A 27,500-nucleotide genomic window follows, 5' to 3' on the forward strand; every position below is an offset into this window, starting at 1 on the left:
CATGCGCTATCCATAAAGCAATCCATAATGATTATGATTGCATATTCACAACCGTAGATGACAAAGTAGTAGTGATACGATTCTTGGTAATGAAACTTGTTTTCTTTTTGGTTTCTGTTGGTGCTTGTCTTTATTACTTAGAACAAGCCTAAAAATAACGTGACACGGTCCAAGTCTTTGAATCTTTAAGACCCGATGTTGAAACCGACGGGAACGGCAACGAGAACGTCATCTCAAAAGATAAATTCTCATTACTGTAATCACTTCACGACTATTCCAAGTTTTTTTTTAATATGACTAAGGTGTGGCAGTTCCTCAGGAATGAAATCGTTATGAGCGGTGCTTAATTTAGGGCAGAAAATTGAAATTTATCCTCAAGCCATGACGTTCTTCATAAAACCTCAAAATTGGCTATTTCACGTTGTTGTTTTGCTGACGACGGCCAAGAAATGAACAAAAGTGAAAAACGCACGTGCAGAGCGTGCAAAGCCCACTAAATATGCAAATTTGAGACGTTCTCGTTGCCGTCGCCGTTGTCTTTGCTAAACCTCTCTAATATTTGGAGACACTCATAGAAAACAACGCAAAATAGATATATAAAAAAAAGGGGAACATCTTTTTTCTTCCCCTTTTTTTTATATAAGTATTAAGGAATAGTAGAATTGTCTAAAAATATAGAAACAACGCAAAATAGAGAGAGAAAAAATCTTTTTTCTTCCCCTTTTTTTATATAAGTATTAAGGAGTAGTAGAATTGTCTAAAAATAAGGGTCAAATTCAAATTTCTTTGACTAGTAAAGTCTTCATATTCGGGCCTAATTACAATTTCATTCCTAAGGTTAACGTTCATACTTTTTCACCCAAAGGCGACGTTCTTGTTAACTACATTTTACTGTCATCGTTGCCTCAGAAAGACGTGAAATACCTTGAGAGAAATATTCAAATGTCTCCAACTCTAATTTCTGAACAAGGAAACGACAATGATTTGATATAATCAAGACTTGACAAGAATTTCAATTGAGCGTGGAAGTCCCTGTTGCTTAGCTAGTGATAGGGTGAAAAATTCCGCGCCACTTTTTCCACCAATGAAAAGCAAAACCAAAAACGTGACTTGCACGTGCACACTTTCCCACCTATTTAACAACTTACAAGTCATTTCTTCGATTTTTTATTGGCTAATTCCAGGTTATTTGCACAAGAATGCGTCCATTGTGCTTGGTCGTTTCTTTTTCTTTATTTACAATAATTTGTTTAATTATTAAAGGCCCGTTTTAAACGTCTCATTTCACATGTGCCGAATCTAATGGAAATGAGCTAAAACAATAGATTTTTCTCTTTTGCATTAGATTCGGCACTTGTAAAATGCGAAGTTTAAAACTGACCTTATACATCCTCTTCCAAAATAGCCTCCATTTTGGTATTCTTTTGTTTGTTTGCAAATTAACCCCTGAACATGTTGCCAGAGCCGTAGCCAGAAAAGAGTGAAGACTGAGGCAATGTCCATGAAAGAATTTTGACTGAGGCAGTGTCTGTGGTTAAATTCTCTTCCTAGGCATTTAGGGTGTTTATGACGACTATAAACAATAAAAACAAAAAACAAATTACTGAGGCAAGTGCCTCGGTTTGCCTGTTACTAGCTACGGCCCTGGTTGCCTTGTCACAAAAACATGATAATTTTAGTTTTCAAACTTGTCTCTCCCTTGAGATAAAATCAAGTTTATAAGTTTCTTTAATTTTTGATAAAACGCAAATTTCATCCTTCCGTCTCGGTAAAGGCGATGAAGATTCTCTATAATATCATTCGTCTGCGTAATTATCCCTACATGCGGGCAAATTACAGTACTTTAAGGCTTATAAAATTAATGACACTTATTAAGAGTACCTAATTAGAAGATCTCTATTGTAACCGGGCTTCATTATTATTATGATTATTAGTAATAATTATTACCAATTGAATATGACAAATCTCTACCTATAATAATAATAATAATTAATAATTATTATTTAAAAGGGTCTAAAGTTTATACTTGCACATTTATGAATTATATACAGACTACCAAAAAGGGTTTTCATTCATTGCTTGAAGAAATTCTCTGAAAGATAGTCTTTGACTTTGGGCCATATAACATTTGTCTCTGTACCTGAAAATGACTTCAGTAAACCTTTTTTACTGCAAAGACAAGAAATAATGGATTCGTGTAAGTAAGTGATTTGTATGGGTATCTTTTTTTTCACAATGGCCAAATGGATCCAATATCAGATGTGATGGCTAGACAAATGTCTTCAGACACCAAGGAGCTCATTAAAAACCTTCGCAAAAGAAAAATGTTCCCAAAACTAACATTAGGTTAACCCATGATGTTAACCAAGTGCCTTTCCCAGGGACGTCTAAGGGGTGTCCTTAATCAGCCATAATATTAAAACCGCATGTGTTTCAGAGAATTTAAGAGTCACTGTTGAAAATCTGTGCACTGTCTGGATCTTCAATGGGCACTAATCAGAGTTTTCCACACCTCAGCTTAGTTCATTACTATAATAAAGAAGTCCAATCGCACAAACAAGGAGGCATGCCAAGCAAGGGAGACAATAGCACTGGATGGTTCGCATTGCAGGTGGAACACACATAAATTTATTCAGACAATGATGCCTTTGTTCATCCTCACAATAGTAACAGATCTATACTTACTCATAAAAATCTATCAGTGGTTTTGTCATGTTTTCATACTGGGTCAACCGTTGTCGTACAGTTTCAGGCTATGTTAAAGAAATAAGAGACAATACTAGTGAATCTTTTATACTGCCAATGGGTTTCAAGTGTTTCATCATCCTTAAATTCATACGGAAAACAGATTTAAGATTGGGTGAATTAAACTAAATTAATTATTCATTAAAATGAATAATAAGAACCAGACCTTGTCGTCATCACGTTGAACAAGATCATCTCCGGTTTCGTCATCTTTTCCCTGTGGACATTAAATCAGAAAGAAATATTATTACCAATAGCAAACAATATGTTACAATGTCGACGTTGCCGGGAAGATGAGGTTGGTATTAGATGGTTATAATTATCTTTGCACTTGAAAGCTAACATAATGATTATAAACAAGTGAGCCATATTTTAGAAATTTGAAGCTCACTAAATTGACCAATCATGAATTAACAGAACACTGACTATCTTAGAGATACAAAAAGGAGTTAATACACTTACTGGAACTTTTGGTGGACTGAAATCCAAGTTGTAAGTCTTCCCACTGCCAGGGTGTATCCATCGTTTCTTTTGGTTGAGATTTACATGTAAGTAAGAATGGTTAGAAGATGATGGGCATACAAGACCAAAGTTAACTTTTCCAAGATGACCAAACAGAGATCTTGCTAAATCCTAATATACATGTAGAAGGATGAATTAGACTTACGGAAATTCTGTCAATAATGGTTTCAAAGGGAACATTTAGGTTAACCACAATGTCAAGTTCCTGCTTTTCGCTCAGCTTTTCTGCTTGTATGACTGTCCTTGGAAAACCTGAAAAAGTAACAGTTTGGGATTCATTGATGAGGGAGTTGTGAATGATCAGGGTTTCTTGACCAGTGGCAATAATAAATTATTTGAATCACTGCATTTTTGTAGGCCAACTTGATGTTTTTTTCCACGAAACCAGACTTTCACAATCCAATAATAGCCATTACCGGTAATAATTTCTTTCAATAATAATTATTAATGTTCTGAACATTTCTTCAAAGATCTTTCAAAGATCTTAGCTTCATGACATCTTTGAGGATCTTTCAGACATCTTGTTAAAAATCCTCAAAGGATCCTTGTCAGGGGCACCCAAAGTCAATTTTCGGAAAATATCTGTTCGGAAGACGATTTGAGATCTAGAATTTTCCGAACATTTGTTCTAAAATGTCTTGCTTGCCTGCTTGTCCTAGGATTTTCGAACATCTGAAAAATGGAATAATTGCCCAGTTTTAACGGATCTTCACCCTAAAAAGGTCACCTAGAATTTTCGGGAGCCTTTTTTCTGGCTGAAATTTTCGAAAAGGTAAGTTTTGCTCCCTATAATTTTCGTATCACTACACTTTTAGCTAGGAAATCCGAACAGATAAAAAATTTTTAGGGGATAAAAATATGCCTATATCTACCGTTTAAATACCAAAATATGTTTAACAATGCTATGCTTAAGTGGTTTTGAACCATATTCTTGTTGGGTGCCCCTGCCTTGTAGAACCTTTGAGAGATCCTAAAGGATTGTTGCCAAGAGTTTGGATCTTCTTTTGATCTGGATCTTTGCAAGATTCTCACAGGATCCCCACTGATTCTTATTGGATCTCCTGAACCCACCTTGTTTATGATAAAGACTTTTAAAAACCTTGAAGGATCCTCATCATCATTTGCAGGCCCTTAATGATCTTTAAAGATCCTTGAAGATCCTTAAAGTGGTACTATGATCAAAAAATCATTTCCTTTTTTTCTTCAGATTTTGAAAGCGTGTTTGCTTAACACATAACTGACAAAATTTTGAACTTTGAGTTTTATCCAAAGGCTGTTTATTTTGAGTGTAAGGGTGCGTTCGATTGACTGTATTCCGGAATAGGAATACATGGAATAGAAGTTAGAAATCCTTCGTTTTTACAGAGATTCATATTGAAATTGTCAAACACCTGTTAAAATGCTATTTTAAACACATCTTTATTATCGTTGTTGCTTCAAAACGCCAGACATACTGTTTTAAATCAACATTCCACGTATTCTTATTCCGGAATAGGGTCAATCGAACGCACCCTAAGTTTTGGATTTCATGGTCCGCCATTACTCACGTTCAAAACTGGCCGATTGGACCTCAGAGGGTGGGATCTAGAGAAAATGACGTCATTTACTCACTGGCTTAAAATTCCAGCGTGTAAACGCAATTTATTATATATGCAAAACACGGGTTGAAAAGTCTGAAAGCCCGAAACTCCCGTGCTGCATATTAATTAGGCCGCGTACACATGCATTGCATTCTTGAACTAGTGAGTGTTTGACATCATTTTCTCCTCGACCCAGCTCTCTCAAGATTTTAAAGTTAGTAATGGCGGACCAATAAATAAGAAAATTCCAGCTAAAATAAACGGGTGTCTTTTTAAAATCGGAACTTAAAACTTGGGTGAGTTAGTGTTTAGTTAACATAGTTTTGAAATCCAAAGAAAAAACAAAATTTTTTTTTGGTCGTAGCACCACTTTAAAGATCATATATAGTTCTTCTCCTGCAGCTGAGGGTAACAGAACGAATAATAAGGTACACTTTAGGCTGATAACAGTAACAGTGCAATCTGAAGTGTGGCATGGCCTGTTGATGTTATGCAAAGTTCATGTCATATTTCATTAATAATTTGAGAGCTTTTATTAAGAAATGCATGACTATTACAACTTAAATGTCTCACTGTAAATACTGTTCATTCAATTATAGATTTAGCTCATCAGGTCAACATTTAATGAATATTAATACAATTTGTGGCACAAAAGTCAATGAATAATTAAGCAGTCATGCCTACTGTGTGAAAAATCTCCTTTCCTACCCCACAAAACCTGTTTCCCTTTTTTGGGAGAAAACAACGTCAAAATATCATCATAGAGTACAAAACAAACATCCTATCCAGTAACAAAGCTTTTGTCTCTTCAAAATCGTGGCGATCAAGTTTTTTGACACACTTTACTTGAAACAGATGTAAGCGGCTTTTTAAGATCAAGACGTTTCTTGAAGACATTAACTCTGTTGAAGACGGTAGTCTCCATCGGGAAAAGACCATGCAATTATTTGGAGTTTAAACTATAAACTGAACTAATACGATCTCTCAAACGTAAGTTTGCGTCTAGAAACACCGATCTATTTTACTTGAACGGATTTAAAAATATATATAATTCGCAGTGGACAGTTTCTGTTCATCAAGAACTAGTTTGCGAGTCTTCTTTTTCGATAATGGAGCTGCAGTCATCCGGTCCAGTAGGGATAGTGTATACAAAATTCAAATTTATCAGAAAGTCTTACCATCCAAAAGCCAACTTCCTTCGCCTAGTTCTTTCATCTTGTTCAAAATAAGTTCGATCATGATCTCGTCCGGAACAAGTCCTCCTTTTTCCACGATCTCCTTCGCTTTTAAGCCAACCTCTGTGCCTTCCTTTATTTGTGAGCGCAGAACATCTCCACTAGAAAGGTGAGTCACCGAAAAGGTATTGACGATCCTTTCAGAAACTGTCCCTTTACCAGATCCAGGAGGGCCCATGATAAGGGCACGAACTGGTTTTGACGACATTCTCGAGAGGTGAATCTTACACACCTGTTTAGTGGGTGTGTACAGAGATCTTCGAATTAAACGAAGAGTTCCGTGCATTGTGAAAATTTGGAATGTTTTTAAGAGAAAATTCTGGGTGGACTGGGTCTGAAAAACATTTTGCTGACACAATAAACTGCGGGCTCGCGAGATGGCACGTGCTTGATTCAAGATGGCGGATGTAAACGACAAGAAAAGGTATGCATTTGCGTGGATTTTGTCTGACATTCAGTGATTTTGTGAATCTTGATGATTAAACAGGGCATAAATGGAATATAAAAGAACCAAGTAGTTTAACTGAGTGACATCTTTGCTATGCAAAGTCTGCAATATCCTTTTTCTTGAAAGAGAGTCTTGAAAGCTGTTGTAAACCTTGAAAGTTTCCCAACTTAAGCTTACCTTTACGGCCCTTAAGATAGTAAATGCACAAAATATGATGATCCAGTCAATAGTTTAGAATAAAAATCACACAAAAATACAGGAGTATGATAAACACGAATTCGGTACATTGCATGCATATGTGACTAAGTTTAAAATACCAACTCACGATATTAAGTGCAAATCTTTCTTAAGTACGAAGTTCACTTTTCTCAGCTTGTCTTATAAAACGAAGATTTCCTATTTATTATTAATTAACTTACTGCAAGTCAGAGACAGTGTTCAAGGGAGCTCTGTGTGGATGGTAATATTTACTGTCAGACTGGGTTGCCTGTAACTCACCATTGTAGATTTCACTGTCATCTCCTGCGAATAATTTATGTCAAGGGGACAACGTGAGGCGGATTTTGCAAAATTTCATCAAATCTTCCATCTTCGCCATTTACTTGCATGTAAGACATAATTATTTGGCTAAAATGACAGATTCAGCTAAATTTTGGCTTGGCAAAGTTGGTGAAATTTTGCCAAGAGTGCAGCAGTCGAATGCAATTACTTGGCTTTAGGGGCCCAATGAAAGTGGGAGATTTTGGTAAAATGGCAGACTTGGAAGAATTGCGCCAAATCGTCCATTTTTGCCATGACCTGCATTTCTGGGCGTAAGTGCCTGCGAGTGTTGCACATATCCCTCATTTGAAAAACACTAAGCTGGGTTTTTACACTTTGTAATTTTCAGCACATCAAAAAGTTTCAAGAAAAAAGTTAGAGACAAGTCTGATGATCTGAAGTTAAAGGTTGAACCAAAGAAGTTTTCTAACGAAACAAAAGCCAATAAATTGTCAGAACGCAAGAGGAAGGCCAGCAGTGAGGACAACGATAAAAAGACACTGATCAAAGCAAAAAAGTGGAAAGGTGACAAGCAGAATGAAGGCGGAAGGACTGAATTTTCACAACAGGAGAAAGAAAACAAGAAAACAAAATCTGGAAGTAAGGAATTGCAGAACAAGAGTGAAAAAGGAACATTTGGCACTAGGAAAACAAAGAAAGGTTATTTCAACAATGGTAGAAAATCGAAGAGCTTGTTTAAAAAGAGAAAATTGTCTGAAGCAGGGCAACACAAGAAACACAAGGGTAAGTTAGAAAAAATTACAGCAGACATCAAAAGAATGATGAGGCAACAACAGCCACAAGTCAGAATGTCATCTGAAAATATAAATTCATGTTAATGTAATTATTAATTTTGTTGATTGTTCTAAGTCATTCTGTGTGGAAAGTGGGGTCTTTCTGCAGGTACCGGAAAGCATTGTGTGTTTGGTCACTTGGGATTAGTCTTTATTTGGAGTAATTTTGTTTTCTGTCTTTGTTTCTTTTGTTTTACGTCATTTGTGCTCCGGTACCCGCAGAAGCTGCCGGAAAGTGTTTATTTACCTAATTTTCCGTAATTAAATTGGTTTGAAGATACATGTAGTGTGGATGTTTTTCGATTGAGAAAATTGGTCGGAGGAAATTCATTGTTGTGAGCACATGTCTTCCATTGCATTGGTCATTTGACAATACATTGATTGTATTTTTGAGATGAAAATGGCAGAAATGTACCAAAATGTAAAGTGCACACGTAGGTTGTATCCAGGGGCTTCCTCTAAGGTCATCCAGCTCCTTGATGCAGTAAATTGCTCCAGTGGTTGGCAATGCCTCAACCCAGCCATGAGCCCGCAAACCAGGTATCCACTTACAGTACCTGTCACACACTGAGAAGCAGTGGGAAAAGGGAAGGGAAGGGAAGGGAAGGGAAGGGGGAGAGAAGAACGAAGCAACTCTGAATGCAAAAATTATGTAAAAAAAAAAAAAAAGACTAAATAATACAAAATTTTGGGGACAGCCATTCTTAGAGTTATTTTCATAGAGTTACAGGTATGTCGTAGAGTTAAGTTTCCCAAATCCTGAATTCACGATTTTGGACTATTACCGTACTTATTCGGCTACAAGCCGAGCTCGGCTATAAGCCGAGACCCCAAACTTCTTACGGAAAAAATCAACTCGATTGACACGAATTGAAAATGCATAATACTCGGCTATAAGCCGAGACTCATTTTAGGTCTTGATTTGTATTATCGACTATGGAATTTTCGTAATTTAAAATACAAATTGACATTGGTTTTCGTAGCAAAGAATTCAAGGTAAGATTTTCCCTTTAATGCGTACGGTTTTTTTGCTTGGAAAATGTCGCTACAAGAAGAAATCCACTTGCGTTTCTGTCTCAAGTTTGCTATGGTGTCATGTGACAAGCTTGTTTACACGACCTGTGCTGGTGCAATCTCGTTCCCAGACTCCTCGTTCCTTCGATGGGTAAACCAGGCTTGGCGCGATATTCCCGAGGAGATGGTGAGGCGTTCTTTCAAGACTTGTGGCACCTCTATAACGCACTCGACGGCACAGAAGACGATGCAGTCTTCGACGAGAATATTCCAGAACAAAAAAAAAGTGAAGACGAGGAAATGGACGACGAATTCGAGACAGACAGCGAGGAAGAAGACGAGCAATAAGATCGATCCCGATCACACAACAACACGAATGGCTCCTTAACGAGCCACCAAGTAATAAAAATCCATATTACACCAACAACAACTTCTCTTCATTTTACAAGTAATTTAGTTCGGCCTGTAAGTGAATACACGTTCATTTGCTACTGTTTTAATTTGATGAGAAAATTCTTTTTATCAAAAATACTCGGCTATAAGCCGAGACCCCTTCTACGGCTTCAAATTTGCCCAAATTGATTGAGGATTTGTGTAAAAATCGCTCGGCTTATAGCTGAATAAGTACGGTAAAATCGTGAATTCAGGATTTTGGCAGTCGTTAACTCTAACTCTAAGTCATAACTCTACGGAAATAACTCTATTGATAGTTAACCTCCAAAATTTTACTGACTGTTGCCATGTACCTCTAAGAAACAGTGCAATCATACACCTGGGACCAGTTGTTCAAAAGCCAATTAACGCTAATCCCAAATTAGAAATTATCCAAGGAGTTTATTAATTTTCTCTACTCCCGAATGCTGTTCAACACTGGTATTCAGCAAAACTTTACATTCGAAAAGGTAAACCTTGAAAAACAAAATAAGAAAAAGAAACTTTCACCAAAAAGTTGAAAACATGAAACAAAAGTTTACGCTAATTCTGGATTATGTTAATTGCCTTTCGAACAACTGGGCCCTGAGCTGCAAAGCGAATGACCACTCCATGTCAAAAGACAAATTTAATCATGACCTCTCCCTCTTTTTATTGTTAACTAATAGTATGTTACAATGTACATGTAAGTCACATTTAAGGTTACAGCTGTACAATAAGTCATGTACGTGTATGTCATTTGAAGGACTCTTTAGGTAATAATTTCTAATGAAAATTCTTGGAAGCTCTATCAAAAATGTTGGATCGTGTACACGGACATGTACAATGTACATGTATTGTAACTGTAACTTATACCCGATTGACACCAACTAAACATGTTTAATTAAACCAGGTTTAACAAAATAAAAATGAGCAACGGAAGGCTGAAACACTGAATTTTACGTAGGGTTCATGTAAATTCTAATGTGTGTCTTCATGGTGTTGAATTTAGAGCTGCATGATGTCAGGTAGTAACTTGCATGAAGAAAACAATTTTAAACCATGTTTAACTAAACAGCTTTTAAACGTGTTTAAGCTTTGGTGTGAATGAGGTATTACTCAAATCTTCATACTAAATTAGCATCAAACAATATCTCTCTTGATTCAAACTATACATTATTAATTTTTATGCAAATAGAAAGGCAGACACTGTACAAGTCATGTACGTGTCTCTGAAAATTAATTACAATGTAGGTGCATATGACAATAATTACTATGTAGATGCATAATTTATGACTGTTACAGTGTACATACTCTTGCAGTGTATCATGATAATATATATACTATGTAAGCATCATGAAGATGTACATTGTAACAGTGGGCAGAATTTTATACACAGCTCAGATGTTTCAACGCTATTCCACAGATTCGATTGGCAAACCAAACATATGGCAAATGAAAAAGAAGGAAAGAAAGACCTTTCGCCGCAAACAAAATGAAACGTTTGACTTGATCCACAACCTCAAGCAGATTTATGAGACCATCCGAAGGTTAGTTATACAGTGTACCTCATGCATTTTCCACCCTGGTGCTTCCTTGTGCACATAGTAATTTCAATGAAAGGTCTGAGACAACTTAAAGTGCAGGCCGTAGCTTGCCTTTCTAGACATTCACATGCAATACTTTTAATTTTCTGTAATGACTGCAGCATTGTTTTCTGATTAGCGGCTCCAAAGCAATCACTGTAAATAATGTGTTTTGCACCAAAATCTATGCCTGGGGTAGAAATGGCCAACACAGCAGAATTTCCATGTTATTCTTATACAAGTCATGTAATTTATTATAATTATCTTCAGGACTGTAACATCATAATTATTATTCTTCTCTAACTTACTACCGGGTAGATACATCCAACCAATACTTTATTTAAGTTTTATTTTTATTTGAGAAATTTTCAAGCTTAACTGAAAAGGAAAGCTTTGCTACTGTTTATCGAGTAATAAGCGATACTTGGCACTCCTTATCTCTGTATACAACTGTAGCTAATAAAGAACTAACATGTACCGGTAACTACAACATGAAACTACAACATTTTATTTTCTTGTTTTTTATTTTTCTCTTATTAGAAAGAATTGTTCCAAGGCTGAGAAAATTGAGCTGATAGATAAGACTTTGAATCTCATTTCTGGTCATTCACATGAAGTATGTACCTTAAACATTGATTTTAATCTGACCTATACATGGAAATGTTTTGATTGGTTGCTAAATAGTTGGAAATTTATTTAACAGTCAATTAAATGACTTAGGCCCAATTCAGACGCCATACTTTTCATGAGCCGAACTTAACACATGTACATGTACATTGAATTAAGTACTTGAAAAGTTCAGTGTCTGAATTGATTAAGAACGGCTATTTTAATTTGGAACGGCCCAGCAGTTCTTTCTGCCTGGCTTAGCCAGGAACTTCGGCTTACGGTGGCTGCAGATCGGCTTTATTCAGACGTCGAACTTTTCATGTGCCGAACTTAATGCATAAACCATGTTTTGCCCTCCACTTAAAACCCGCTGACAGAGTGAACAGTTTGTTTTCTTGGAAATGGCTTTGAAACAGCTTTGTATTGGCCAATTAAGTTCGAGGTCTTGGTTCAACAGGTGTACTTTTCTTCATTTGTGTTGGTCGAAATTCAAATTAAGTTGGGGTTATGAAAGTATGGTGTCTGCATCGGGCCTAAGGTGTGCTTGGAAAACATTTGTGATGTTGTTGATTTGTTGATTTGTTGTTTCAATACACTACCAAACAAGCTTCTGAAGAACTGTAGGAGCTGTTCTTGTCCAGGATTCTTGGCTCCTGTAGTATTAATATAACAATCATGGCTTTTTTTTTCTTTAACCTTCCAGGTTATTTTCAAACATGATGCTGGTCGTGTAATTCAGTCATGTGTTAAGTTTGGCACCGAACAACAGAGGCAAAGGTTGTTTGAACAATTTAAAGGTGAAAACACAAGAGGAAATCTTACGTTAATTTGTTCAATGTAATCGCAATACACTGTAGGTTTGCTTGCTGAATTGGAGTCAGTGATGTCTATTGAGCAATGCAGTGACTGTTTTTTACAGTATTAATGATCTAATACATACAGGTGTAAAAACTAGAAAATGAGATACATGATGACCAACTACACTTTGATAAAAAAAGATTCATGCAAATTATAGAAACTGGGAATGCATGACAAGAACAATCACCAGTAAGAAAATTATTGCAATTTAACCATGATTATGTGGATGGTTACTGCGATGTAGCTTTATCCCTCCACCTGTACGATTAAACTATGGGTGGTTTCAGCGGTCAAATTTTTTTAATACCGGTAAGCTATTGTTTTAGTCTGGAGCGTACAGTACTAAACTGTGAGAGCAAAGAAACCTGTGATGATAGTCATGCCATAATTGTCACACTTACATTCATTACCTGTAGGGTGGTATGGGTCTATGTGTATCTCCCATTGGACATCACATCCAGTACATTGTATCTGAACTGTTGCATGTGTTGTGGTTCAAGTTTGTTCTTGGTTTAAAAATTTTCAAACCAGTTCCATTTTGATTTTTCTTTCTCTAATAATACCGCTATTAATGATAACGCAAAACACAGGAAAATCAAATTAATTTTGAACTGGTTTAACCCTTCAACACCCAAAATGGCCTTAACCGGCCTTAACCGACCTGACGTAGCATTTTACTCTGTCTAACGCCAGAGGATTTTACTTTCAAATTGTCTAACGCCAGACAATTTTACTTGTCAATGGGGAACCCCCGGGAGACAAAAAAAAAGAACCACAATTACATATGCAATTTAAATTTTAATCAATTATTTGATCACGTGTGCAATCAAGATGGAAACAAGAGCCCGAGTCAGATTCCACTTGCGTCAACATGTGCTATTCTCCACACCTACAGTAAGAACCAAATTCAGTATTTGTTAACTAAAGATACTTTATTAAATTTAAGAAATCTACTAACAAAAAAACTGTCGCATACACTTTAGAACCCACATTTGAAATACATGTACAGTACTTGCATTTTTTGACAAATCTGATAGTTTTGTGAGCAAACGATTCCAGAGAGATAATGAGTTTACATGTAGCTTCTAGCTCTTCTGAGCACCAAATATTTTATGCAGAACATCTTATAATGTAACATTACATGTATATTTCAGATGATTTTGGAGAGTTGATCAAATTCACATATTCTAAATTTCTGGTCAAAAAGTTGTTAAATTATGGGTAAGTTGAATCAAGGAAATGTACCAGTATGTGCTTACTTGCAATGCTTGATCGCTACCCCCCCCCCCCCCCCTAAGTACAGTAAACAGTTATGCATGAAAACCTAGATTTTAAGATAGTGTTTGTTTAAGATGAGAATACTATCAAGCAAGTTTTTATTCCGTTCTACTGTAAGTGTTTACTATACTTATCAATAATCGTTATTGATAATTGTAAAATTCATTAATAATTCATGAGGGTGCAAACCAATCCCAGCACAGTATTCAGATCACATGTACACAACTGTAAACCCCAATACAAATCAACTGAATTCTTAAACAGTAGAATTAACTTTTGATACAAACTCCTGCTCAGCTAATAAGTATTCATTAACTTTTGATACAGATCTCTACTGATTAAAATAACAAGACTTTGCATTCAATTTAATGTATTCATTTCACAAGCAGGATAAAATATTCGTGTCCGATCTGTATGGACGTTTGCAATGGCTCGCCTATTGGCTCGCCATTGTAAACGCCCATACAGATCTCCCGCTCATATTTTATCTACTACGTACAGCTGCATAGTAAAAAAACATATGTACAGTGTACATGTAGCTTAAAAGGGCCATTTGGAGAAAAATATTCGGGGTAATAGAAATTAATAGACTGCACCTACTGTATCATCAACCAGTACCTTCATGAATTTCTTAATAATAAGAAAAACAAACATTTTGGGAACTATTAAAGAAATAGCCTAATTTCATTGCAACAGAGACAGAGTTAACTATGAGAAGGTGACATGAAGTGCTATTTTCTACCCATGTAAACCATGTGGGCGTTAGCCCTACTAATGGAAATAAATGTAGGCCCACTCAAGGACAGAGAAAAATTCTGACCAGGGTGGGAATTGAACCCACGACCTTCGGGTTAGATCACCGCTGCTCTGCCGACTGAGCTACAACTTCAGACGGGAGCAGGTCGTGGGAATTGAAGATGTCAAATTCACGGCAATGAATATGTACAAGTACAAGCATCATTGATTTTATGTACATGGATGAACCTTTTTAGGCTAACTTGGAAAAATCTATGCACTTTACAATAGCTTTTAAGCTGCCTGTAAACTCCATCTATACTCCTTTCCTGAATAGTTTTACTTCATTGTTTACAGTGCATGTATGTTTACTAATTATTACTGTGGTGATAATAGTGATAATGACATCGACCAACGAACAGAGTGTCAGAGAGACCTTCGTATGATGTTGTATTTGTTTCATGGCCCAGTGTTTGGAAGGATTAAGACAAGCTGTCTTCCTTCGTCTTCCAGCAGTAGAGACTAATAATTTCCAAAATTCTGCATTTATGCTAGTGCAAAGAGATTCCACATGGAACAGTTACCAATAATTCAAATACCCGGTACCAGGAATTTACACCTGTACCAAATTTCTGTCATTGGAAAAAAGTGATTTCATCTACTGGGGTAATTTTTGTTTGCAGAACAAAAGAACAGCGTGAAGCTATTATTAAGTGCTTTTATGGAAAAGTACGAAAACTGATTCGACATAAGGTTAGAATAATTTTTTTTGATGCTACGAGCCTAGAAGGCCCACCAGGCCGGCACTTATCTCCGGTTTCTGTAGCATGAAGCGACTAGGAGTGTTTCTACTAACCCCTGGATGGGATGCTGGTCCATCACAGGGTTACCCCATTTATACACTCGTTTATACACCTGGCATGGGTGGAGAGAGGCACCATGACAGTAAAGTGTCTTGCCCAAGAACACAACACAATGTCCCCGGCCAGGACCCGAACCCGGACCACTCGATCCGGAGTCGAGCACACTGACCATGAGGCCACCGCACCTCAAGTTTATTAAGTTAATATCAAGTTAATACATATCAAGTTTAATACAAAACAAGGCTTACCTGAAAAATTAATAGCTAAAGCTAATCTAGGCAGGTAGATGCGGGAAGTTTCTTTTTCTCTTTGCATTTTGAACAAATGCAAAAATGTTAAACAGTATCTTGTGGCACTCCCATGAAGGGAATGGCAAATTATAGATTTCATCTGGCAACCATTGAGAATTAGAAGAGAATTGACTGAGGGAGCTTCCTATTTTGGACCCTTCACAGTGGTGGACATAGGGTAGAGATCCTGGAAACACCCACCCCTCCCCCAGTTACAAATTATGAACTTATTTATCAATATCCTTGGGGCACTTGGCTACACACCAATACCGATCTATATAGATGTTTGGAGTAATTATTATGGTATTTCTGTCTTTTTTTTTTTCTTTTAATTTGAAAATAAAGACAGTACCAGTATTTTAAACTTTCAGGAGGCATCATCTATTCTGGAGACTATTTATAGTGACTACGCAAACTCGGCGCAAAAGGCTTTCCTCATCCAGGAATTTTATGGAGCTGATTTTGCATTCTTCAAGGTAATAATTTTTTTTTTAGTTCTCTAGTTGAGATCGATCACTGCTTGTTGAATAATACTTTCACATAAGTTATTAATAGTTAATTTTGAAAGCCACTTTTGAGCCTGCAAGCTGAATGTACATTGGAGATCTGCAAACCAAGTTGCTCAAATACTGTTTTTCCCAGAAGAGTGCCTGTCAAGAAGTGTGTGGCATACAGCATTAATGAACAAAATGATATATGAAATGAATCGAAATGAATCATAATGAACTGTGGATGTGAAATCAAGTAAAGTTATGATCCTCCCAGTTGTGGACGCAGTTTTTGCAATTGCATAGAGAAGGTTGAAAATTCAGGACTCTGACGAGGTTTGAACCCATGACCTCTTGAAACCATTGCAGTGCTCTAACCAACTGGCGTTGAGGGCTGTTCATTTGTGGGTTCTAATTTTCCCCTGAGGAATGAATCAATGAATGAAATGATACATGAAATGAATCAGTTGGTTAGAGTGTCACACTGGTATCACGAGGTCACAGGATCAGACCCCGTCGAAGTCCTGAATTTTTATCAGGCTTGACTCTACGCAATTGTGAAAAGTAGGTCCATAACTGCAGGGATCATAGCTTTACTTGATTTCATATCTGCAGTTCAGTATGTGATTCATTTTGTATAAAAATTATCATTTCACTCATTGATTCATTCCTCACGGGAAAGTAAGAACCCACAAATGACCAGTTCCCATCGTCAGTGGCTTTACAGCTCAGTTGGTTAGAGTGTCGCACCGGTATTGCAAGGGCACACATTCAAACCCCTTTGAAGTCCTGAATTTTTCAGGCTTCTCTATGCAATTGCGGAAATTGCGTCAGTAACTGCAAGGATCATACATGTAGCTTTACTTGCAAAAAGCATAGGCAGACACAACAAAAACTCCAAAATTTGTACTTCTGCTTCAATCAATGGTGTATCTCCCAAGCCCCCGCACAAAAGAGTTGGGGTTGGGGTTATGCCAGTACCAGTATCTAGCAGAAAGAGAATCTTAATAATGGCTGCTGAAAAAAAAAGTGCACATTTATGTCTTGGCAAAGTTTCAAAGTTGCTTTCCTCGTGCATGTTGATCATTCAACATTCTTTTTCATTTTTGCAGTCACCAGAGTTGAACTCATTAGATAAAGTATTAGTATTGGAACCATCCAGGAAAACTGGCATCCTGAAATACATGAAAGACGCTCTGCTTCCTCTCATAGACAAGTAAGAAATTTTTATCTTTAAAGTGCTCGTGCAGCCTGCTGGATTTTCGTGGTTTTGGTTCCTAGAGCTGTACACAAAAGCTTTATAACTTCACATGCATGTGTACAATTTTTAGGGGGGGGGGGGGGGGGTTGCATAGTGTGGCATTTTTCTCTTCAAATCGTGGTTTTAAGTCCCTGCTTGGGCACTTTGAACTTAATCATATGCAATACACACCATGCTAAAGGGGCTAGGTCATGCTATTTTAGGTAATTTTCTTTAATTTTGTTAATAATTATTATGGGCTCTAAATGTCACATTGGCAGAGCAAAGAGTCTTTCATTTGCAAAATCACGGCCACATAACAACTGAGAATGATTTTCCAGCTGTGTAAATGACATTTTGATATAGACTGATATAAATTTGAAAAAAGGTGGGCCAACGTTTTTCAAATGTACCCAAATTCAATCCATTTCAATCCTCTCCAGTTTTGTCCATCCATGTCCCTTCTTGGCTTCCCTGTGTTTTGTTAGAGTTCTTCTGTAGTTTTGAACAATTATTTTGATATTTTAGTTAATTCTATGACCATTCGATCAGCGCTGAAATTGCCAAAAATTGCGTGACCTAGCCCCTTTAATGAGAGATAACCTGTTAAAAGTTACAACTAATTTATTTGCAGCTAAGTTGCGAACCGAAAACAAACGTTTTTGCACAGCCATGGTCATTGCAACCTTAATTGCAAGTTAGAGCACTATTCTGGCTTTTAAAGTTTCAAAGCTTTGGTGACTAGTTGCTTGATTAACTATGATCCGCACAATACATGTAGCTTGTGTGGGGTAATTATTTTGAATAGCCATACACTGTACCATTCACTGCTCACATTAAAATTCTTGTTTTCATGTGTAGATCAGTTATTAGACATAGCATCATTCACAGAGTTCTTCTGGAATACCTCACTCATGCTGATGACAACTCTAAACTGGTATGACTGTGTGAAGAAAGCAATATTTAAAGCACTACTATGATTAAAAAATCACTTCCTTTTGGATTTTGAAAATTTGTTTGCGTAACACCTAACTGGAAAAATTTTGAGCCTTAATTTTTATCCAAGGCTGTCTGTTTACTTTGAGTGTCAATTTTGGATTTCACTGTCCGCCATACATGTAACTCTAGTTCAGAGCTGACAGATTGGACCTCAAAGGGCTGGTTGGATCTAGGGAAAAGGGAATTCATTTACTCACTAGCTTAAAATTTCAGCGTGTAAGTACTGCTTATTTTGTATGCAAAACAAAAGTGTAGAAGACTGAAGGCCTGAAACTCCTGTGCTGCATATTAATTCAGCCACGTACACACACATTGCATTCTTAAACTATGGAGTCTTTTGCATCATTTTCTCTTCAATCCAGCTCTCTCTCAAGATTTTTAAGTTAGTAATGGCAGACCATTAAATATTAGGAAAATTCAGGTGAAACAACCAGATATCATTTTGAAATCAAGGCTTAAAACTTAGGTTACTTACGGTAGTTAAGGATGGTGACTCCTAATTCAAAGGTATTTTTGTTTATGAATATACAGGAAACGCAGATCTTGACAAGTGTTATTGAAATCCAAAACGAAAATTGCGGGTAAAAACCGCACATTTTTCAATTATAATTAATTAATCAACAGTATTTAGTGGCAGAGGTAGAGGCAGAGGCAGAGGCAGTGTGGCCCAGTGGTTAGGGCGCTTGCCTTGAGATCCGGAGATCCCGGGTTCAAGACCCGCTCTGACCACTCGTTGAATTTGATCGTGGTAGTCCCTGGTTCAACTTCCCAGCCGCACTTGTAAATAGCCAACTGGTTTGCCTCCAGCCAGTTGGGATTCTTAACAGTTGTTGTTGTTCTGTTCTGTCGTTTCGTTGTGTTTCATTGGCCCTGAAAAGCCCCTGTGGGGAGCGGTCAATTAAGTATGTATTGTATTGTATTGTATTTTAAAAGAAGTTTAAAATACAAAGCAATGTATGGTGTTCTTTTCCAAATTGAAGCTTAATTACCTCTGAAAAGTGCAGGGTTACCCCCAATTTTCTTTTTGGATACCAAGAGCACTTGCTAAGTTCTGCTTTCTCTGCTTACATGTAGTTTTAAACCATGCAAAAATATCCTTGTGTTAGCAAGCATCACCCATAGGAAACCTGAGTGTCTTGAGATTAGCAGAATATACATGTATGTGCAGTAACAGTAGTAGGCACCATCCTTAACATAGTTTTGAAATCCAAAGAAAAAGAAGAAATGATTTTTGGTCGTAGTAGCACTTTAAAGTAATCTTGATTTTTAGAATACATGAAGTGTCATATACATGTACATTTGAACCATGGAATAGAATGAAAATTAATGAAAGTAGGAAGGATCATTGCAGTGAATTGTGCAACTAAAGCAGTTGCAAAGAAGCTCAAAACGGCCCAGGCTCAAAGTTGCGATTGCTCTTCTCCAAGAAGTCTTCCCCCAAGGATACTGTGGTTTTCCCCTGTTATCAAAAACCGAGTGACATTATTTTAATAGACTGATTTCGATACAGGTAGATTAAAATTCAACTTAAAACAAGGAACATGATTTCAAGGCTCTGGGGTGTAAAAATAAGGATTTGTATGAGTTTTTTCCCCAGAGCCTCAAGATGGTGTCTTTTGTTTGGGACTGAATTTTAATACATGTACAGTGTACATGTATATCGAAATTGGGCTATTTGATTTCCTCAAGTTTGTTTTCATTTGAGAGCGTAGTTTAGATAACTGTATAGTTAAGGCACTTTCCCTCATTAAAAATAAAGACGACGATGATGATGATGATGAGAGATCTAATAAGTTCTTTGGTGCAGGGATGGCGCAGTTGTGAGAGCAATCGCCTCCCACCAATGTGACCCGGGTTCGATTCACAGACTCAGCGTCATATGTGAGTTGCGTTTCTTGGTTCTCTACTCTGCTCCGAGAGGTCTTTCTCCAGGCATTCTGATTTTCCCCTCTCCTAAAAAACCAACATTTGATTTGATTTGCATTAATTTGTTGATTTCAGTATACAGTGTACCCAGTAGGAAGCCCATTTCCGAGTTGCTGTTTGCCTCGGTTTCATAGTGAGTCCTGGTGCACAACCATTCAAATGGAAATGATTGGTGTATTTTCATGCAAATCAAACTCATTATCATTTGAATGGGTTAGCACCAGGACTCGTTTTGAACCAGAGGCAAACAGCAACTTGGACATGGCCTTTTAGTGCTCCAGTGCTACAAGACTACGCACTTGAATAAAATTGCTTTCCTTTCCTTTGTTTTTTTTCTGTTTATTTCAATTGATTTTGTCTGTCATGTTCATACAATTGTACGTGTAGGAAATGATCGAATTAATCAAAGAATCCATTGTCCTGATTCTTCACACTCATGATGGAGCAAGAGTTGGTATGCAATGCTTTTGGCATGGGACTGTCAAGGTGAGATTTCAAATAAGGCTTTTATTAACCCTTTCAGCCCTATGTCCACATTGAAGTCCTCCCTACTGATCTTTTTACATTTCGTTATAAGTATAAAGTACATGTAGTTTGGAGAATATGTTGAAGGATCAAAGTGTTTTCTCCTCTCGTGGATGAGTTTGCAAATTCTTAAAACCTTTCCTGGTCATTTTGTATAAATAAAGTGAGGAGAACATTGATGTTTATCTCCCTTCTTACTAACAGGGTTGACATTGAGACTGAAATTTAAAGGGGCTACGTCACGCAAAATTATGTATTAAATTTCATGACACCCAAAATTCCCAAAAAGTAGAATGAAACATTGCAGTGACCACTTAAAATCGATGAACAACATAAAAGAAATGAAGCAAATGTCTTATGTACCATGATCTCACTGACCTTTAGATCAAATCTTTTCATTTTCCGGACAATTTTGCACCTTTGCAAGGGAGCAATCGGTTTAAAATAGCCATTGTATAATATTCTGGTGGTTTAGGAAGCTGAGCTCCTGGTATATTGCTTTCTTGCAACTTGGATTCTTGCTCCACCAAAGCAATGATGAAAATGCGTCCCCTAAAACAGTCCCATGATGCAATTCAACAAGGCACTCGATCCAGTCTCCCGCACAACCTCAAAGAGGCCAATAGCTACAATAAAACTATAATTTAAAGGAAAAGGCTTAGCACAAATGGAATCTGCTTGAGTATGTAAAGAATGCTTGAGTTTTCTAATGAATAATATTTTAAAAAACCGAATAATCTAATTTGCTCCGACACTTCCTAAGAATATTAAATTGGCTTGGTTTGAAAAGATTGCTACATGTAGTACCTCCCTTGAAACTTCATGGAAGTGCCTTCCGACCACTGAATTCTTGTAACCTATTAGAGCGCACACGCATACCCAACGATGTTGAAAAAGAGGGGCAAACGGTTTAACTTTATTCAACATTGGCCATAACAAAAGAAATGTTGAATGTTTGTTGAAGCAAAGCAAAGTTTAAGTAACTTTTAAACTCATTCAACGTCGATTCAACATGTTTCAAAATGGTTGAAAAGGGGGTGGGGACAGGGGCAAACGGTGGGGGAGGGGGGTGGGCAAACAGTTTCAACATCTCAGTTCAACAAAAGCAAATGGATGTTGAAGTAAATGTTGAACCATTTGGCCGGGCCTTTACGAGCTCATAAAACATCCAGCTTTCAGCGGGCCTTATGTAGCTCAATTAGTAGAGCACTTCACCGGTATTGTGTTCCATACATAGATCCTTTGTGGGTTCGCCAGCGGTCGCTACAAGCCTGCTTGACGGTACGAGACCGTTGATTGAAATTTGAATTTCAAGGTCCACATATATTTGTGGGAGGCTAAGTAACATGCTCAGAAATTGCTCTGGTCGCTCAATATCACTTCACTTGTTTTATTTTCTGCAGGATCGGAAAGTTCTTATCAAGTCCTTCAAAACTTACTATGTAAAAATTGCTAAGGTAAGTATTAAATCAATAATAATAATAATAATAATTAATATTAATAATTAATAATGATGATAGAGAGGTTAAGCATGACGTTTACCCTGCTTGATATTAGCTCGTTTCTGTCCTGTTAGCTCCAGATGTCAAGCAACTTCTCAAACGAATGAGACAAGTTAAAATAAGAGAAGTTTCACGCTTTTATGATAAGCAGCAGCCAGTTGTTTCCCCTGTGCCGTTGGCCGTAAATGTCATGCTTAACCTCTCTAATAATAATAATAATAATAATAATAATAATAATAATAATAATAATAATTATGATGATGTTGCATAAAGAGCAACCTCAATAAGGCTCTAAGCCTTTTTCAGGCTTCTCTACACAATTGCTAAAATTGTGTCCATAACTGCGAGGATTGTAGCTTTACTTAATAATAATAATAATAATAATAATAATAATAATAATTATAATAATAATGATGATGATGATGTTGTGTAAAGAGCAACCTCAATAAGGCTCTAAGCCTTTTTCAGGCTTCTCTACACAATTGCTAAAATTGTGTCCATAACTGCGAGGATTGTAGCTTTACTTAATAATAATAATAATAATAATAATAATAATAATAATTATAATAATAATGATGATGATGATGTTGTGTAAAGAGCAACCTCAATAAGGCTCTAAGCCTTTTTCAGGCTTCTCTACACAATTGCTAAAATTGTGTCCATAACTGCGAGGATTGTAGCTTTACTTAATAATAATAATAATAATAATAATAATAATAATAATAATAATTATAATAATAATGATGATGATGATGTTGTGTAAAGAGCAACCTCAATAAGGCTCTAAGCCTTTTTCAGGCTTCTCTACACAATTGCTAAAATTGTGTCCATAACTGCGAGGATTGTAGCTTTACTTAATGATAATAATAATAATAATAATAATAATAATAATAATAATAATAATAATAATGATGATGATGATGATGTGTAAAGAGCAACCTCAATAAGGCTCTAAGCCTTTTTCAGGCTTCTCTACACAATTGCTAAAATTGTGTCCATAACTGCGAGGATTGTAGCTTTACTTAATAATAATAATAATAATAATAATAATAATAATAATAATAATAATAATGATGATGATGATGATGATGTGTAAAGAGCAACCTCAATAAGGCTCTAAGCCTTTTTCAGGCTTCTCTACACAATTGCTAAAATTGTGTCCATAACTGCGAGGATTGTAGCTTTACTTAATAATAATAATAATAATAATAATAATAATAATAATAATAATAATAATAATGATGATGATGATGTTGTGTAAAGAGCAACCTCAATAAGGCTCTAAGCCTTTTTCAGGCTTCTCTACACAATTGCTAAAATTGTGTCCATAACTGCGAGGATTGTAGCTTTACTTAATAATAATAATAATAATAATAATAATAATAATAATAATAATAATAATTATAATAATAATGATGATGATGATGTTGTGTAAAGAGCAACCTCAATAAGGCTCTAAGCCTTTTTCAGGCTTCTCTACACAATTGCTAAAATTGTGTCCATAACTGCGAGGATTGTAGCTTTACTTAATAATAATAATAATAATAATAATAATAATAATGATGATGATGATGATGTGTAAAGAGCAACCTCAATAAGGCTCTAAGCCTTTTTCAGGCTTCTCTACGCAATTGCTAAAATTGTGTCCATAACTGCAAGGATCGTAGCTTTACTTAATAATAATAATAATAATAATAATAATAATAATTAATGATGATGATGGTACTATGATCAAAAAATCATTTCCTTTTTCCTTCAGATTTTGAAAGCGTGTTTGCTCAACACCTAACTGGCAAAATTTTGAGCTTTGAGTTTTATCCAAAGGCTGTTTATTTTGAGTGTAAGTTTTGGATTTCACGGTCCGCCATTACTCACGTTCAAAACTGGCCGATTGGACCTCAGAGGGTTGGATCTAGAGAAAATTACGTCATTTACTCACTAGCTTAAAATTTCAGCGGGTAAACGCAATTTATTACATATGCAAAACACCGGTTTAAAAGTCTGAAAGCCCGAAACTCCCGTGCTGCATATTAATTTAGCCGCAAATACACTCACTGTATTCTTAAACTAGTGAGCCTTTGACGTCATTTTCTCCTCGACCCAGCTCTCTCAAGATTTTAAAGTTAGTAATGGCAGACCAATAAATAAGAAAATTCCAGTTAAAATAAACAGGTGTCTTTTAAAAATCAGAACTTAAAACTTGGGTCAGTTAGTGTTTAGTTAACATAGTTTTGAAATCCAAAGAAAAAAAAGAATTGTTTTTTTGGTCGTAGTACCACTTTAAGAGGGAAACGTAACTAACCTATTCAATCAAATAAATCAAGTCAGCTGTTGTTGATGTTGTGTTTTTGCGAGAGGGGAAAACATAGTACGCAAGGAGAAACCTCCCGGAATAGAGTAGTGAACACACAAACTCGATACACATTTGAAGTGAGGTCTGATAAATGAAGCCAGGACACATTGGTGCATGGAAGGTGACTACTGTCATCTCGGGGCCAAAATTTCTCCCTCACTTTATCCGAACTTTGCCGTAGAGATGTTGTTGGAATTATGGCTTAAACCTTGTTCCCAGATTCTGATTTGAAAAAGTGTATTTTCAGTACATCTCGGCTTCTTTAATTTTAAATTTGACGAAGTCGCCTGATTTTAATTAGCGTCCCGAATTGTCTCCTTATCCCAAGGGTATTCTCGACTTCAACATCCAACCTCATTCCCAGGGTCTCTCTTCCCTGTCAAAGGAGGCAGAGAAGAGACACCCTGGGAACGAGGTTGCCTCAACATCATGTTCCACTTTCACTCGGTTTGAGAATGAGGCTGCGTGGAACTGGCCTCTTCATCGTTGCAGTTTGGGACTTGTTACAATATTACAATCCTTTAGTGTTTTGGGGGTTTTGGTTGACAGATTACGTTTGCTTTTCTAGGAAGAATTTGGTCATCTGGTCCTTCTAGCGTTATTTGATTCCGTAGACGATACAGTGCTAGTAAAGAAAATTGTCTTTCCGGTAAGTTACATGTATGTAAAAAAAGTCGGAATGTTTTGTTTATAGAGGGAGTGCAATTACCTTCAAAGCTGGCGCGCGGGCAAAAGCAAAGCAATTGCTTAACTGCTCGATTTAAGAAAATTTCGATGCCGGTACAGCGCTCCATCAACTGAGCAATGAGGTCACCCATTTGGGAGAAGGGCAATTGGTTGAGCTCATTTGTTTCTGTGAAAGGACTGATCAATGAAATTAACGTAAATAGAGTGGTTTTCAATTGAGCGTCGAAAGTAACCAGTGAATTACTTTGGTTTTGCATTACTTCACTCAGTGATTGGTTCAAAGTTCTCGCGCCATTTTTTCAACCAATCAGAAGCGAAACCAAAAACAAAAGTGGCTCGCGCGTGCATATTTTCCCGCGCTTTGTGTCGGCTACGTGAAATTACGTCGAGTTTTGATTGGTTTATTGGATTGTCTCCGCCCTTTTTGATTGGCCAAAGTAATTGCTTTAGTTTTGATTTTACGACACTCGATTGAAACTCGCTTTATTGACGTGCGGTTTATAGACCCAACAAAATTAACCTGCTCCCAACTTAGTGGCTTCATAGCTCAGCTGGTAGAGCATTGCACCAGCATCGCAGAGGCCATTTGGGTTGGAATCCTGTTGAAGCCACATGAATTTTTAAGCATTTTTTTGTTTCATTTCCAGGTGATCTGGTGACGTAATTCGGAGGACTTTAACGCCGTATCCCACAACCGCGCGCGGCCTTATTTTCGAATTCAACAATGGCAGAGGCGAGGTTAGAGCTCGTCGGGTCTACTTGAATTTTCATTCAGTAACAGTAAATGTGGTAGACACGGAATGATCTGTTGAGTTTTGGCGATGAAAATACTGCAGGGAGTTTGGAAACAACACCTAAGGCCGCGCGCGGTTGTGGGATACGGCGTTAAAATTTTTCTTCCCAGTCCTCCAAATTACGTCACCAGGTCACCTGGTTGTCGAGTTGAAATTATGGTTCGCACTTCTATCTTTCGTCCCTAACCCGCACTTCATTATATATATTAATTTTGACAATAGACCTTATTCACGATGGCCGTCATGTTGGATTTGCTATGATCATGTACTGGTATATTAGCTACACACTTCTGAGGGGGCAAACAACACAAGTTCGAGAGGTTATAACGAACATCTTAGCCACACAGATGATTTGTTTCACGTTCATTGAATGTTTATCTCCTTAGTAGTAAAATAGAATGATTACACAAGTTACGTCGTCGTTTTTTTTTTTTTGTGAAAAATGAGCAGCTAACGAAGTAGAAAGTCAAACTGTCAAAGGCAATCAAAAGATATAAAATTATTATAAAAGGTTAATTCTAAATACTAAAATGGACTTTTAGCAATGTGATTTCAATATTTCGACGAGCCGATTTTCCGCAATTTGCCTTTTTCCCAATGTTTGCCCCCCAGCATAACACATGGCTAATTTGCGTGACAATTTTAAAACCAACATGGCGGCTATCGTGAGTAAGGCCTATTGCGAACCGTCATTCCGTATTTGAAACGTTTTGTTTTTGAAGATTCTGATAGATTTCTGGAACCCGAAGTTGGCCCAGAAATTTTGGGAACTTTCCCATTTAATCACAGTTAATAGAGGGGAGTGGTTTTGAAGCTCGGCAAACATCAAAGAAGCAAACAAAGATGCCAAGATTTAGGTTGGAAAGTCCATGACCGTGCACAATCTTTTGTTTTGCGCTCACACACTATGCATGAATTACGTAACCAACACGCTTCTATTGGCTAGTTCCTCAGTACGGAGTAAACAACTATTGTGTTTTGTGCACGGTCAAGGCCTAAAAAGAGAACAAAAACCTACGACAAAGAAATTTGTCGGGTTTCATAACCATTCCCCTCTGCTAACTATGATTTAATGCAGCTTTTTTCCGAGGAGACAAAAAGTTTGAATCGTTTGTTAATGTCCGTGATCTGTTTGTCTCTTGCTCTCTTTTTCAGGAAATCCAATCATCTCTTAAAGAGCTAGCATTTGACACGTACGGCAGGAAAGTTTTGCTGTATCTCTTGTGTCCGAGAAACCCTGGACACTTCACTCCGACATTTGTTGAATTACTGTCAAAGGGAGACGGGAACGCCAATAGGTTAGGGAAAGAAATTTAATTTTCTTTAAATTCCTCAGGACCCAAACTGAATAGGCCATTTCCGAGTTCATGTCTGCCTCCTCTTCAAAGCGAGTCTAAGTGCGACGTTTTTCTTATGATAATTAGTTTTCGTTCATATTTAGAGCGAATTTCAATCGAGTATCGTAAAACCAAAACCAA

At 36.9% G+C, this 27,500-nt stretch overlaps 2 protein-coding genes across 2 annotated transcripts in view; one reads left to right on the forward strand and one right to left on the reverse strand.

Moving 5' to 3' along the window:
* Window positions 1–989: 989 nt before the first annotated feature.
* Window positions 990–6,393, reverse strand: LOC137973875 (GTP:AMP phosphotransferase AK3, mitochondrial-like). Its single transcript, XM_068820769.1, has 6 exons — window positions 6,026–6,393; window positions 3,413–3,519; window positions 3,208–3,273; window positions 2,912–2,962; window positions 2,686–2,753; window positions 990–2,169 (listed from the first exon to the last, which is right to left on the reverse strand). Exons 1-6 carry the CDS (start codon window positions 6,366–6,368, stop codon window positions 2,073–2,075), a joined length of 732 nt encoding a protein of 243 aa, XP_068676870.1. The 5' UTR covers window positions 6,369–6,393; the 3' UTR covers window positions 990–2,072.
* A 71-nt stretch (window positions 6,394–6,464) lies between these two features.
* Window positions 6,465–27,500, forward strand: part of LOC137973874 (pumilio homolog 3-like) — a 29,707-nt gene continuing 8,671 nt past the window's right edge. Inside the window, exons 1-14 of the mRNA XM_068820768.1 lie at window positions 6,465–6,506; window positions 7,420–7,814; window positions 10,716–10,839; window positions 11,416–11,491; window positions 12,188–12,281; window positions 13,497–13,563; window positions 15,039–15,108; window positions 15,880–15,984; window positions 17,109–17,212; window positions 18,098–18,173; window positions 20,549–20,647; window positions 22,090–22,143; window positions 25,110–25,190; window positions 27,178–27,320. Of these exons, the coding sequence (XP_068676869.1) occupies window positions 6,481–6,506; window positions 7,420–7,814; window positions 10,716–10,839; window positions 11,416–11,491; window positions 12,188–12,281; window positions 13,497–13,563; window positions 15,039–15,108; window positions 15,880–15,984; window positions 17,109–17,212; window positions 18,098–18,173; window positions 20,549–20,647; window positions 22,090–22,143; window positions 25,110–25,190; window positions 27,178–27,320 (1,514 nt within the window). The 5' untranslated portion in view covers window positions 6,465–6,480. The remainder of the gene's footprint in view (window positions 6,507–7,419; window positions 7,815–10,715; window positions 10,840–11,415; window positions 11,492–12,187; window positions 12,282–13,496; window positions 13,564–15,038; window positions 15,109–15,879; window positions 15,985–17,108; window positions 17,213–18,097; window positions 18,174–20,548; window positions 20,648–22,089; window positions 22,144–25,109; window positions 25,191–27,177; window positions 27,321–27,500) is intronic.

Source organism: Montipora foliosa, chromosome 10, assembly GCF_036669935.1.
Source record: "Montipora foliosa isolate CH-2021 chromosome 10, ASM3666993v2, whole genome shotgun sequence".
Classification (NCBI taxonomy): domain Eukaryota; kingdom Metazoa; phylum Cnidaria; class Anthozoa; order Scleractinia; family Acroporidae; genus Montipora; species Montipora foliosa.